Source organism: Aspergillus alliaceus (genome assembly GCF_009176365.1).
Source record: "Aspergillus alliaceus strain CBS 536.65 unplaced genomic scaffold BDW43scaffold_56, whole genome shotgun sequence".
NCBI classification, from domain to species: Eukaryota; Fungi; Ascomycota; class Eurotiomycetes; order Eurotiales; family Aspergillaceae; genus Aspergillus; species Aspergillus alliaceus.
The window spans coordinates 129,103-140,855 of record NW_022474739.1 but is presented as its reverse complement, the minus strand read 5'-3'; the positions used below and the strand labels follow the sequence as shown (position 1 = coordinate 140,855).

General features: G+C 48.0%; 5 protein-coding genes across 5 annotated transcripts; 4 read left to right on the top strand and 1 right to left on the bottom strand.

Moving 5' to 3' along the window:
* Positions 1 to 5: 5 nt before the first annotated feature.
* On the bottom strand, positions 6 to 2,627 carry BDW43DRAFT_289308 (mismatch repair ATPase MLH1). Its single transcript, XM_032043381.1, has 4 exons — positions 2,377 to 2,627; positions 2,142 to 2,321; positions 1,820 to 2,086; positions 6 to 1,766 (listed from the first exon to the last, which is right to left on the bottom strand). The coding sequence occupies exons 1-4, from the start codon at positions 2,470 to 2,472 to the stop codon at positions 96 to 98; spliced, it is 2,214 nt and encodes a 737-aa protein (XP_031895939.1). The 5' UTR covers positions 2,473 to 2,627; the 3' UTR covers positions 6 to 95.
* Positions 2,628 to 2,810: 183 nt separating this feature from the next.
* BDW43DRAFT_289305 (uncharacterized protein) lies at positions 2,811 to 4,899 on the top strand. The gene is made up of 3 exons (XM_032043380.1): positions 2,811 to 3,552; positions 3,613 to 3,864; positions 3,928 to 4,899. The coding sequence occupies exons 1-3, from the start codon at positions 2,937 to 2,939 to the stop codon at positions 4,740 to 4,742; spliced, it is 1,683 nt and encodes a 560-aa protein (XP_031895938.1). The 5' UTR covers positions 2,811 to 2,936; the 3' UTR covers positions 4,743 to 4,899.
* A 215-nt stretch (positions 4,900 to 5,114) lies between these two features.
* On the top strand, positions 5,115 to 8,569 carry BDW43DRAFT_289300 (proteasome regulatory particle base subunit RPN1). Its single transcript, XM_032043379.1, has 5 exons — positions 5,115 to 5,412; positions 5,499 to 5,563; positions 5,633 to 5,797; positions 5,859 to 8,168; positions 8,226 to 8,569. Exons 1-5 carry the CDS (start codon positions 5,265 to 5,267, stop codon positions 8,259 to 8,261), a joined length of 2,724 nt encoding a protein of 907 aa, XP_031895937.1. The 5' UTR covers positions 5,115 to 5,264; the 3' UTR covers positions 8,262 to 8,569.
* A 183-nt stretch (positions 8,570 to 8,752) lies between these two features.
* On the top strand, positions 8,753 to 10,216 carry BDW43DRAFT_289294 (protein kinase RIO2). Its single transcript, XM_032043378.1, has 3 exons — positions 8,753 to 8,852; positions 8,930 to 9,074; positions 9,133 to 10,216. The coding sequence occupies exons 1-3, from the start codon at positions 8,790 to 8,792 to the stop codon at positions 10,152 to 10,154; spliced, it is 1,230 nt and encodes a 409-aa protein (XP_031895936.1). The 5' UTR covers positions 8,753 to 8,789; the 3' UTR covers positions 10,155 to 10,216.
* A 145-nt stretch (positions 10,217 to 10,361) lies between these two features.
* BDW43DRAFT_196494 (mitochondrial 54S ribosomal protein uL23m) lies at positions 10,362 to 11,468 on the top strand. The gene is made up of 3 exons (XM_032039083.1): positions 10,362 to 10,594; positions 10,699 to 10,989; positions 11,108 to 11,468. The coding sequence occupies exons 1-3, from the start codon at positions 10,506 to 10,508 to the stop codon at positions 11,328 to 11,330; spliced, it is 603 nt and encodes a 200-aa protein (XP_031895935.1). The 5' UTR covers positions 10,362 to 10,505; the 3' UTR covers positions 11,331 to 11,468.
* The last annotated feature ends 285 nt before the right edge of the window (positions 11,469 to 11,753 follow it).

The window sequence follows — 11,753 nt, the reverse complement described above, 5'->3', positions numbered from 1 at the left end:
TAGAAGGAAAACCTGCAAATACAAAGGTCAATTATATGGACATGGCCATAGACAGATGGATAAAGAGTAAATGGCTCCCGATAGCTCTACAGAAATCAACAACGTTCAAAGACACGATATAGGCCCTTCAAATCTGCCACCTCAACCACACCCCGGAGAAGTCGGTTCGTAGCAACCAGACGAGACCGAAGCGCCGGAAAGACCACATGTTCCAGCATCCGAGCTATCTGTAATCGACGATTCCTGACAAGGCCATCTTCTGTATTTGCGTTCTGGGATTCCCCATTCTCATTAGCTTCTGAGGGAGGGGTTGGTAATTGCTCTGGTGTATAGAATGCTGCGAGCTCCCGTAAAAACGTGCGGAAGCAGTCTTCCTCGCTTGTCCAGTCGATGTAGGGGCCAAGGCGGAGGAGAAATCGCGGTAGCTTTCCCAGGCATGGGAGGTAGCCTTTGAGTAAGAGTGGGAGGGAGAGGAGTTCACCCTCCGCTGAGATTTGGAGCGAGAAATATTCATTGAGCATCTCGCGTCTGTCTGTAAGTGCTTTGGCGACTAGGTCAGGTGCGTTGGCGAATATGTCGTCTTTTTCGCTTTCTTTGCTTGCGTTTGATTTTTCGTTGCTGGATTCTGGGACAGCCTCTCGTTCGGCATCGGCGGCGATTTGAAGAAGGTCTATGAGCTTTGGTGCCGGGTCTAGTTTAATGACGCCGAAGTTGCCGAAATCCGTGAGTCCGATCTGATAGAAGAATTCGTTGCAGAACATTCCGTAGTCGACAAGGTAGAGTTTTACCCCTGATTGTATGGCTGCTATACGTCGTCGCTCGTCGACTAGACCTACGTAGGTGAGGGAGGCAATGGTCTCCGTCAGGGTATTGTGCATCGTTCTGCGAACGCTTGCGCGTAGGTTCTTCACTGATGTGAGCGCGATGCGAAGTGGCTCACGATCGGTGGTTTCATATTGCAGTCCTTCGTCTAGAACGCTAGTGGGTTCTGCTTCTGCAGTATAGGGAACCGCAGGTGATAGCATGGAGGTGATTTTGCGCACTTTAGAGTCTGTACGGACGAGATTATGCTCGTATGGTTTCTTTGCTATCGCTGGTGTTTTAGGGGTACGGTTTCCACCATCTGTCGACTCTAAATCATGAGGTACAGGTTCCATTGTTCTAACCCCAGGAAGAAGAGTTTGGGTCAAGAAGGTTCGGCTTGAATCGACCTGGGTAAGACTCGACCTGATTTCTTTGCATATACATTCGATGATTTCATCTTCGTTCAAAAAGTTGACTTCGCGCTTAGTTGGATGTACATTCACGTCCACGCGATGTGGTTCAATCTCCAGGTCGATGTAGACAAAAGGATGCCCGCCTTTGGGCAAGAAACTCGAGTAGGTCTGCTCAACCGCTCGCTTTACTGCAGTGGACTCAACGGAACGATGATTGATGAAAAGAAGGATAACGGTCCGTTTGACATGGTAATTCGCGTTTGTAACATAGCCAGAGGAGCGGAATCCTAAGTTTTGGTCCTCGGCCTTGAATTCGACCAGTTCACTGGCCACTGCACTTCCGTGAATTTGACGGATTCTGTCGATGGTATTAGCAGCTACTGGTGTTGAAATGCTCACACCTGAGTCGCCATGTTTGCGACAGGAGAAGGCCACACCAGAGCAATGCACGGCGTATCTGCCAACGACATCCAATATCTTCGCGTACTCTTCGCTCGCTGATCGGAATGCCCGCCGTCTGGTTGGAACATTGTAAAAGAGGTCCTCAACCTGATTAAGTTAGTTGAAACACAGGATACATATAAGCTGAGTTTTCTGCTCACAGTTATTTGAGTGCCGCCTCGTCCAGCTGTGGCCTTGGGGGCGGCAGGCTGTCCGGGCTTTGGAGGAACAAGCTTTCCATCGCTGTAATGTGCTCTCCAGGCACAGTTTGAGCCCGTCGTTTTGGTGGTTACAGTGAGATGAGCTATATGGCTGATACTGGCCAATGCTTCACCTCGGAAACCGTACGTACCAATGGATGATAAGTCTTCGAACTGCTTTAATTTGGAAGTGGTGAACCTCTCACAAAGGATAGGCAGGTCATCCCGCTTTGGCCTAAGTTAGTGATTTCATCGTGTACTGATCTCGATGTGGTTGACTTACATCTATGCCGTGGCCGTTGTCCGTGATCTGTAGTAGCTTCAGACCACCATCTTTCACTAGAATTTCGAGGGATGTGGAGCCAGCATCCACAGCATTCTCAATTAATTCTTTCAGAGCGTGCATAGGAGCTACGATGATCTCCCCTGCGGCTATCTTATTCACAACCTCTGGATCAAGAGCCTAGTCGCGTCATCAGTCGATCATGTCAAGGCGTAACTCGTCTGCTGGGACTGACTCTGATTCTTTTGGGTTTCTGCGGGACTTCATTTTCTTCAGCTGGCCGTTTGGTGCCACGAGACTCTGGAACATCCACGTCCATTTTAGGGTCCATGGTGTTGGAACGAAAGTAGTAGGGCTTTATTGATAAGTGGTATTGTTGTCCATCAGTTCGTCTTTACTTCATTGGCCCGGGAAACAAACACTATGCGCACCGCAACAATAGCCTTAATGCGTCGTAAATTTGGCAATTAATGATTTTTTATCAAGTCAGTACCAGTGCTCATCCGTCTGTTGTTCAAAAACATCTAAATCACGAGACGAGTGGAAGCAAAAGCGGTGGAGTAAATCAGGTGGCTCCTTAAGTAATCTGCCGATGTATTTAATTTTATTATTTAGATAGAAATTTAATTTAATCTATTTAATCGGTGGAATCCCGCAACCGTCCAAACTATGCGCAACCCGCCCCTACTTAATCGAATGTCAACAACGTCTTTTGTTCTTCTCACCAATTCTACTGTCAAATGCCACACTTGAATCGAAAAGCTCCCCCGGGGCTATCATTCATATGCGCAAATTATGCTGACTTCCAAGAAGCCGTTTCTGGCTGATGAAGAGTTGGGGAAGAAGGACGACGACTATCGACTACAGAAGCGCTCGCATTTCTGGCACCCATCGAAGCGATGGAAGCTACCTCGGCCGCGGCGGATTCTATTTGGAGTGATTACGTTGTATTTGCTGTATCTATTTTTTAGAAATATGCCTACCGATCTTTCTCCCGCTCCAGAGCGATTTAACCCTGCACTTACGGAAGTGCGACAAAGACCTGGAATATCATGGTCCCCTTCCGTACCATCGCCCGCCATCCCTCAACAAAGCCCTCCTTCACGGGATGAGCTTGCGCCTGGTGGGGACCTTTACTATGAGGGCAAAATCCATTTCAACGATCTTGGTAAAACCTTGTATAGGTTTCTCAAATTACCGGGCGCCCAAGGCTTGCTTGCCAGTCGTGCAGTTGTCTTCGCAGGCGCCAGCCTGAAAAGCATCTCGGATCTTCTCCCTCTCGCTTGCAAGATGGCTAATCAGCGGGATAATGAAGTCCACTTCGTGTTTATGGGGAGGGATGACGTCTCAATTGAAGGGATCCAGCGCGTGAATGGCATAGACGACGGTGACTGTCCTATCAATTGGCATGGTATGTTTAGGCATTCCTCCCCCAAATTGGCTACACAACGTGCTGAAACTTAGCCTATAGATGGCCGAGCAGATTACGCTCAGTGGTCGACAGATGCCCGCATGGAGAGGGCCATTGTATCCGGTTTAAGCTATGTGCAAGCTTTTCTATCTCCACAGGCAATTATCACTCAAGGAAATTCACTGGAAGAAGCCTTTTTCTTACAAGGCGTTGTGAGGGGGACGCAGGATCTTTGGATGACCCATATTGCGCTTCCTACCGCTGCCAGACACCTTATGTGGATGTCTTTCCTAGATAGTCACTCTCTTCAAGGTAAAACATAGATCAGAAATCATCCTCCCCAGATGTGGATATCGTAGCTGACTTGATCTATAGCGTGGAATGATTTCCACATCGAGATTCTGATTCAAGCCCCTCCCGAATCATCTGGATCTCTTATCAGGTTGATTCACTCATTGAAAGATGCAGACTACCTTGGATCGATTCCCAGTTTGACTATTGAACTTCCCCATGACGTGGATTCGCAGCTTCTTCAGTATTTAAGGACGATGAAATGGCCCCCTCACATGTCGAGTAAGGTTACTCTCCGTCGACGTATACGGGCAGGCGCCATGGATGCAGCCGAAGCTTCTCTGAGAACCGCAGAGGCTTTCTATCCCCAAGATCCAAATACGACTCATGTGCTCATGCTCTCCCCGCAAACAGAGTTGTCGGCTTCTTTCTACCACTACCTTAAGTATATCGCATTGAAGTACAAATACGCGGCAACTGCGGAAAAAACGGCATCGAATTTACTTGGCGTTTCATTAGAGCTCCCATCCTCGCTTCCTACTAAAAGCGAATTGTTCAACCCCGATGCTATTGATACTAGTCATATCCCGTACCGCGGTGACGGAGAGACTATATCCGTCTCACTGCGGCAGGTTCCGAACAGTAACGCAGCATTGTATTTTGGAGATAAGTGGATTGAGCTCCATTCTTTTCTTTCTGACCGGCTTGCCGATGAAGAATCTACATCCCACGAAAAGATTATCTCAGAAAAGTACCCAGCTGTGATGGAATCTTTACTGGAGTTAATGCGTGCAAGAGGCTATTATTTACTCTATCCAGATGCTAAGGATACTCGGTCCCTAGCAAATGTCCATGATGATTTGGTTCAAATTCCGGAAGAGTTCTCTCAAGAAAGCTAGACGAAGTTCACCAAGCCTGGCCCTATTCCAAAAGATGATCCATCCAGCGGAGCACTGGCCCAATTATTTCCTTTAAATTATCTTAGTGCTTGAATGATTACTGATTTAGGTCAACTCTAATAGTATACAAAGTCGTAGCTTAGCTACGTGCCTTTAATTAATTCTAGTAAATTTTCCACTACCACTAGGCTTAAAGTGCTTGCTCAAATAAATGAAAGTCTTTCGATCATATAGAAGAACTTTGAAAAGGTACGCCTTGTTGAAAGTCTTGGCGGATTATGTCTTACATAATCCGGCGGTAGCTCCACCGGCAGCGCAACGCAATGGCGATGAGCGACTGCTGTCTCTCTGCTTCCATCAACAAGCTTACCCTCCCGTTCTCTGCTCCATCCCTCCTCGTGCAGAGGCTTGTTCTACTATAATCATTGGGTTTTATCGCATCTAACGCTCCCTTTGCTTGATTGATAAGCTCCGAATTTTCCAACAGCACATAGATATACTCGACGCCAGGTACCCGTGAGAATGGTGAAAGAAGGCGAGCGGTCAGCTCCCGCCGACAAGGGCAAGGGCAAGGTTGATGATGTGAAAGACCTTCCCGGAGCAAAGAAGGCCCCGGCCGATGAAAAGCAACAAGCGGATGGAAAGAAGAAGGATGAAGAACCCCAGGAAGGTAGGTCATGATCTTGAGTCAATGCACTGATTTGTACCGAGCGATTCTCCCGTCCCATGCGGATGCTAACCGGTCATATCATCCAGAGGAGCTAAGTGAGGAAGATCAGCAGCTGAAAAATGAGCTGGAGATGCTTGTGGAAAGATTAAAGGTAGGGGCTCTTCAACCCAGACCTTTGACATGCTGAACGGTGACGTTTACCTGCCCACTCTTCATCTAGGAACCCGATACCACCCTTTACGCTCCCGCATTAGATGCTATTAAGAATTTTATAAAGACTTCAACCTCTTCGATGACAGCTGTTCCCAAACCTCTTAAGTTCCTCAGACCACACTACGATGAGCTTACAGCGCTCTATGAGAAGTGGTTGGCGGGGTCAGTTAAGGTTAGTTTCTCTACCTTAGTATGGCCATCGTAGAGATTTGTTATTAATTGATATAATCTAGGACTCCTTGGCTGATATGCTTTCGGTCCTCGGAATGACTTACGGGGATGAGGAGAAACTCGAGACGCTGAAGTACCGGTTATTGACAAAGTCGGAGGACCTTGGTTCCTGGGGCCACGAATACATCAGGCATCTAGCTTTGGAAATCGGCCAGGAATATCAGAACAGGTTAAATGCCGAAAAGGATGTACAGGATTTGATCGATCTTTCACTGTCCCTGGTTCCGTACTTCTTGAGCCATAATGCTGAAGCTGACGCCGTTGACCTTCTGAGCGAGCTCGAAATAATCGAAGAGATCCCGCGTTTCTTGGATGAGAATACATACTCGAGAGTCTGTCTATATATGGTTTCCATGGTCAATCTCCTCACATACCCCGAAGACCAGCAGTTCCTCCGAACGGCCCACGAGATCTATGTCCGTTACAAGGAGCTCACCAAGGCAGTTGTTCTCGCGATCCGTTTGAACGATACCGAGCTCATCAAGAGCGATATCAATGCCACGTCGGATAGGGCGCTGAAGAAGCAGATGGCTTTCCTTGTTGCCAGACAACAAATTTGGCTAGACATGCCTGAGGAAGAGGAAGACCAATCTTTCATGGATTGTCTTAACAATACCCTGATCCCCAGTCATTTCAAGTCGCTCGGAAAGGAGCTCAACATTCTCGACCCTAAGATGCCAGAAGATATTTACAAGACACACTTAGAAAGCAGCCGCGGAGCTGGCTTGACTAACGTCGACTCTGCGCGACACAATCTCGCCAGCGCCTTTGTGAACTCATTTGCCAATGCTGGATATGGAAACGATAAGATGATGCTGGTCGAGGGCGATAAAGGCCCATGGGTTTGGAAAACGAAGGATGACGGCATGCTTTCGACAACAGCCTCCATGGGCATGCTCTTGCACAGGGATGTTGACGTTGGTCTCGACAAGATCGATAAGTACACATATGCAACGGAAGATCAGATTAAGGCTGGTGCACTGCTATCCATCGGTATACTTAACTCGGGTGTCCGTTTGGATTCCGATCCTGCTCTGGCGCTTCTAAGCGACCCCGATAACCTAGAAGCTAAGAATGTGCCAATGAGAGTCGCATCCATCATGGGTCTTGGTTTGGCTTATGCTGGATCTAACAAGGAAGAACTTCTCGATGTTCTACTTCCGATTGTCGAAGATGTGTCGCTTGATATGCAACTATCTGCCATGGCGGCGGTCTCCCTGGGTTTGATCTTTGTTGGATCCTCCAACCATCAGGTCAGCGAGGCAATTGCCACTACTCTGATGGATGAGGAGCGCCAAAAGCAGCTTAAGGATAAGTGGACGCGCTTTATGGCTCTTGGCCTGGCGCTCCTTTACTTTGGCCGCCAGGAAGAGGTTGATGTTATCCTTGATATCCTCAAAGCTGTGGATCACCCTATGGCTAAGCCAACCTCCGTACTTGCCTCCGTTTGCGCATGGGCCGGAACAGGTACAGTTCTGAAGCTGCAGGAACTCCTTCACATCTGCAATGATATAATTGAAGAAAATGATGAAAAGAAGGGTGATGAGCTTGTTCAGTCATACGCTGTCTTGGGTCTGTCGCTAATTGCCATGGGTGAAGAAGTCGGCCAGGACATGATCCTTAGGCAATTTGGCCACCTGATGCACTATGGCGCTAGCAATATCCGGAAGGCAGTTCCCCTTGCTATGGGCTTGATCACCCCTAGCAACCCACAGATGAAGGTGTACGATACTTTGTCGCGGTACAGTCACGACAATGACAATGACGTTGCAATCAACGCTATCTTCGCCATGGGCCTTTGCGGCGCCGGTACCAATAACGCCCGTTTGGCACAGCTGCTTAGACAGTTGGCCAGCTACTACCACCGTGACCAGAACTCTCTGTTTATGGTCCGCATCGCCCAGGGTCTCCTACATATGGGCAAAGGCACCATGACATTGAATCCTTTCCACACCGATCGCCAGGTTCTATCCAGAGTTTCCGCTGCTGGTTTGCTCACAGTCCTCGTGTCTATGATCGATGCTAAGCAATTCGTTCTTGCTGAACACCACTACCTACTCTACTTCCTTATCACCGCCATGTATCCTCGCTTCCTTGTAACCCTTGACGAGGACCTTCAGCCTCTTACCGTGAATGTGCGAGTGGGACAGGCTGTGGATATTGTTGGACAGGCTGGACGCCCTAAGACTATCACTGGATGGCAGACACAAAGCACACCAGTCCTCCTCGCACACGGTGAAAGAGCCGAGCTTGAGGATGAGCAGTATATCCCTCTCAGTAGCACACTCGAGGGCTTGGTCATTCTGCGCAAAGTAAGTTTGCCTGGTTCTTCTCCATATAAATCGCAATAACTAACGATTTACGCGCAGAACCCTAACTGGGAAGGGGAGCAGAGCACTGCTTAAGTGATATACTGTTTTTCTATAGGTTTTTACGCGTGTTTAATCGAGCGCTGGAAGACACAAACGGCGCTCTGATATGATTTGGTCTAATGTATTCAGCATGAGTCGGGAAATAACATGCATCGCTTTCCACGATTAAGCCATTGTTTGTATCCGGTTAGAGTGTTACAGGTGTGGTGGAAGGCATCCGAGCTTATACGAAGTAGACCTGGGGCGTCACAGGCCAACACTTTTCACTGAACCTACATTGTAGGCTATATATATCAAACACGTATGACTAAAACAGGACTAGAATAACAGTGGGTATGGCTATTCTGCCTACTATTCCTAGGTCTGGATAGGCAAATTGTAACTTGACTGTCCTCGAGGTCCCCAAGGAGGTAGTTGATGTTCCCGGAACGGAAAGTAGGGCATAGGGCAAGGAAGGTGTCACTTTTTCTCTCCATGTCCGCGGCATCTCTCGCGATGCAGTCTACGGTTCAAGAAAATCAGTGGTTTTTTTGCCCTAGTCCTTAATAACCATAGAAAACCATGAAGCTCGATCCCAAGGCGATTCGTTACCTCACTTCCGAGGATTTCCGCGTTCTCTCTGCGGTATGCCCCTCATCACCCCGCGATTTCTTGCCGCTTGGGTAGCGTGTTGTCTGACAGCTAACGATAGATGTTTCCAGGTTGAAACAGGAAGCAGAAATCATGAAGTCGTTCCGACTCCTTTGATTGCCAATATCTCAGGTCTTCGTGGTGGTAGTGGTGTAAACCGGGCTATTTCGAACTTGGCCAAAACGAACCTTATCGCGAAAGTGAAGAATGCCAAATGTATGTCCTCGATTGCGCTGTGTGCCTAGATCGCATCTAATGCTTGTTGGTTTACTAGACGACGGATATCGTCTCACCTACGGTGGCCTCGATTATCTAGCGCTCAATGCTCACCAAAAGCAAAAATGCATCTACTCCGTGGGCAACCAAATCGGCGTCGGAAAGGAATCAGACATTATCGTGGTTGCGAACCATCAGGGGACCCAGCACATTCTCAAGATCCATCGTCTCGGTCGCATTTCCTTCCGGACAGTCAAAACGAACCGAGACTACCTACGACACCGGCAAACGGGCTCGTGGATGTACATGTCGCGTCTGGCAGCTATGAAGGAGTATGCGTTCATGAAAGCGCTTGGACAGAATGGATTCTCAGTACCTGAGCCCATTGCGCAGAACAGGCACACGATTGTTATGAGTCTCATCGACGCTTTTCCGCTACGTCAGATCTCGACGGTTCCTAACCCGTCCCTGTTGTATTCAGAGCTCATGGATACAATTATGCGGTTAGCTCGGTATGGGCTGATCCATGGTGACTTTAATGAATTTAATATCCTCATCAAGGAGGAAGCGGACCCCAATGCCAAGGGCAAGGCCCCAGCAGATGCAGAGAATGACGAGAATATCCGGCTGGTTCCGGTCATCATCGATTTCCCACAAATGGTATCGATTGACCATGTCAATGCGGAGATGTACTTTAACCGTGATGTAAATTGCATCAAGCGTTATTTCCAGCGAAAGTTCCGTTATGTCAGCGATGAACCTGGACCGTTCTTTGCCGACGCCAAGAAACAGCTCTTGGAGAACCCTGGAAAGCGACTAGACGTTGAAGTCGAAGCGTCGGGATTCTCGAGGAAGATGGCTCGCGACCTGGAAGCATATATGCGGGAGGTCGGCGCTAATGAAGGTGAAGAAGGACAGGGAAGCGATGACGAGGAGGATCATTCAGGGTCTGGCTCAGAGGAAGAAGCCGAGGGCTATACCAATGCAAATGAAGAGAGCCAAGCCGCCAAGTTGAAGGAGTCTGAGTCTGATGCGATCAACGACAGTTCCCGACGACTTGGTGAATTGCATGTCTCCTAAACATTCGGAGGGTTAATGAGTAAAATTTCGATGATAGTAATGACCATTATGAGCGTGTAAAATGTGTTAAATGCTACCAAATATGATATTGGTATTTCTGAACTAATAATCCGTATAATCTATCTATGTATTAAGTTCGCATTCTTAATTCTTATCCTTTGCAACACCCCGATGCTTAGCTCCGTTGGCCTAGAAAACTACGGCAAGCGATGCGGCCACACCCGCAACTCTGCGAAAGTTCCGCCAAGATGAAAGCCCGAACGATATCAAGTTCACCCAACTAAAACCAACCCCAGTCCAACGAATACCTACCAACCCCAATATCTCTCAATTAGGCGCAAGAAAGACAAAATGGTCCGCCAATTCTCCAAGTTCCCCAAGAAGCCCGCCGACTGGCTCTCCCCCTCGGCGCCGCTATCCATGCGGAAACAGGTCTACCTGTAAGTTGCAACGCCTACACCTCCATATACCGAAGATAATGAGTCAAAATAAAAAATAATAAATAAAAATACATGGACAAATTGACTGATACATAATCCTCCAGCCCTGACTTCACAATCGCTCTCATCCGCACACCATTTCTGCCTCCGCGATACGCCTCCTTCTACGTCCCGTTGAGTTTCAACAAGCTGGATATGCGCGATTACATGCAACGTGTGTATGGGGTCGACGTCATCTCCGTGAGAAGCTACGTCGAGCAGCAGAAGGTCACTCGGCTTCGTCCTCAGGGTAAATTCGGATACGGGAAGATAAGAAGACCCATGTCGAAGAAGAAGATGACGATTGAGATGACACAGCCATTCGTTTGGCCCGAGGCTCCGAAGGATATGTCTGAGTAAGTTTTTCTCGTTCCTCATTTATTGTGTTTTATTTTTTGTTTGTCCAGGTATATTGGTTTGAGTGGTGAAGTTGTGGGTTGTGGGCTAACGAATGGCCGTTTTGGCAATTTGCAGTTGGGAACACAATCAGTTCCACGCAGCGGAAAAATACCAAAGTGAGATCCAAGATATGCATCGTCCGGACGCGGGCACGAAGGTTGATACGGCGTCGCGCGAGGCCTACGCTGAGGAAGCGAAGAAGCTGCTGGACGGCTCGAAAACGTGGAGACCTACTTGGCAGGCTTTGGGTCTTAGCTATGATCGCACGGGTCTCGGCAAGTCTTCCACTAGTTCATGAGTGGTTTGCATCTTGTAATTGTTTTATTTCTTCCCTGTCGTGCTTTATTTTTCCGTGTTAGGCCTGGAAGGTCGGGTATAGAAAAGCGGCTTTACTCTGCGCTTTGGTGATCTGGTCTGTGCTGATGGACCGTTTCTTTTTCTATTATGTGGTGATCATTGACTCTGTATTATATGTATGCTGTCTCAATATATTGAAAGTAACTGTTCCAGTGTGTCCCACTTGTGGTGTAATAAAGAGAGCGGAGGTAGAAGGGGAAAGAGTTATTCTGAAAAGAAAAGAGAAACGAAAACAAAAATCCAGAACGAAAAAGCTACTGCGAACGACAGGTTATGCTATACATATAGCGGGCAACGGGTTATGTAGACGAGACAACACGCTATGCAGGAGTCACAAGAGTTGAGATACGCTAAAAGACCAATC

Bases quoted from the DNA above. Each gene is read 5' to 3' on its own strand.
- BDW43DRAFT_289300 (XM_032043379.1), top strand. From the start codon at position 5,265: ATGGTGAAAGAAGGCGAGCGGTCAGCTCCCGCCGACAAGGGCAAGGGC. The intron at 5,413-5,498 runs GTAGGTCATGAT...CATATCATCCAG, and splicing joins GGATGAAGAACCCCAGGAAG to AGGAGCTAAGTGAGGAAGAT. The intron at 5,798-5,858 runs GTTAGTTTCTCT...GATATAATCTAG, and splicing joins GGTTGGCGGGGTCAGTTAAG to GACTCCTTGGCTGATATGCT.
- BDW43DRAFT_289308 (XM_032043381.1), bottom strand. From the start codon at position 2,472: ATGGACCCTAAAATGGACGTGGATGTTCCAGAGTCTCGTGGCACCAAA. The intron at 2,087-2,141 runs GTAAGTCAACCA...CTTAGGCCAAAG, and splicing joins ACAACGGCCACGGCATAGAT to CGGGATGACCTGCCTATCCT. The intron at 1,767-1,819 runs GTGAGCAGAAAA...TAACTTAATCAG, and splicing joins GAGGCGGCACTCAAATAACT to GTTGAGGACCTCTTTTACAA.
- BDW43DRAFT_289294 (XM_032043378.1), top strand. From the start codon at position 8,790: ATGAAGCTCGATCCCAAGGCGATTCGTTACCTCACTTCCGAGGATTTC. The intron at 8,853-8,929 runs GTATGCCCCTCA...AGATGTTTCCAG, and splicing joins ATTTCCGCGTTCTCTCTGCG to GTTGAAACAGGAAGCAGAAA. The intron at 9,075-9,132 runs GTATGTCCTCGA...TTGGTTTACTAG, and splicing joins GAAAGTGAAGAATGCCAAAT to ACGACGGATATCGTCTCACC.
- BDW43DRAFT_289305 (XM_032043380.1), top strand. From the start codon at position 2,937: ATGCTGACTTCCAAGAAGCCGTTTCTGGCTGATGAAGAGTTGGGGAAG. The intron at 3,553-3,612 runs GTATGTTTAGGC...CTTAGCCTATAG, and splicing joins CTGTCCTATCAATTGGCATG to ATGGCCGAGCAGATTACGCT. The intron at 3,865-3,927 runs GTAAAACATAGA...CTTGATCTATAG, and splicing joins AGATAGTCACTCTCTTCAAG to CGTGGAATGATTTCCACATC.
- BDW43DRAFT_196494 (XM_032039083.1), top strand. From the start codon at position 10,506: ATGGTCCGCCAATTCTCCAAGTTCCCCAAGAAGCCCGCCGACTGGCTC. The intron at 10,595-10,698 runs GTAAGTTGCAAC...ATAATCCTCCAG, and splicing joins ATGCGGAAACAGGTCTACCT to CCCTGACTTCACAATCGCTC. The intron at 10,990-11,107 runs GTAAGTTTTTCT...GGCAATTTGCAG, and splicing joins GCTCCGAAGGATATGTCTGA to TTGGGAACACAATCAGTTCC.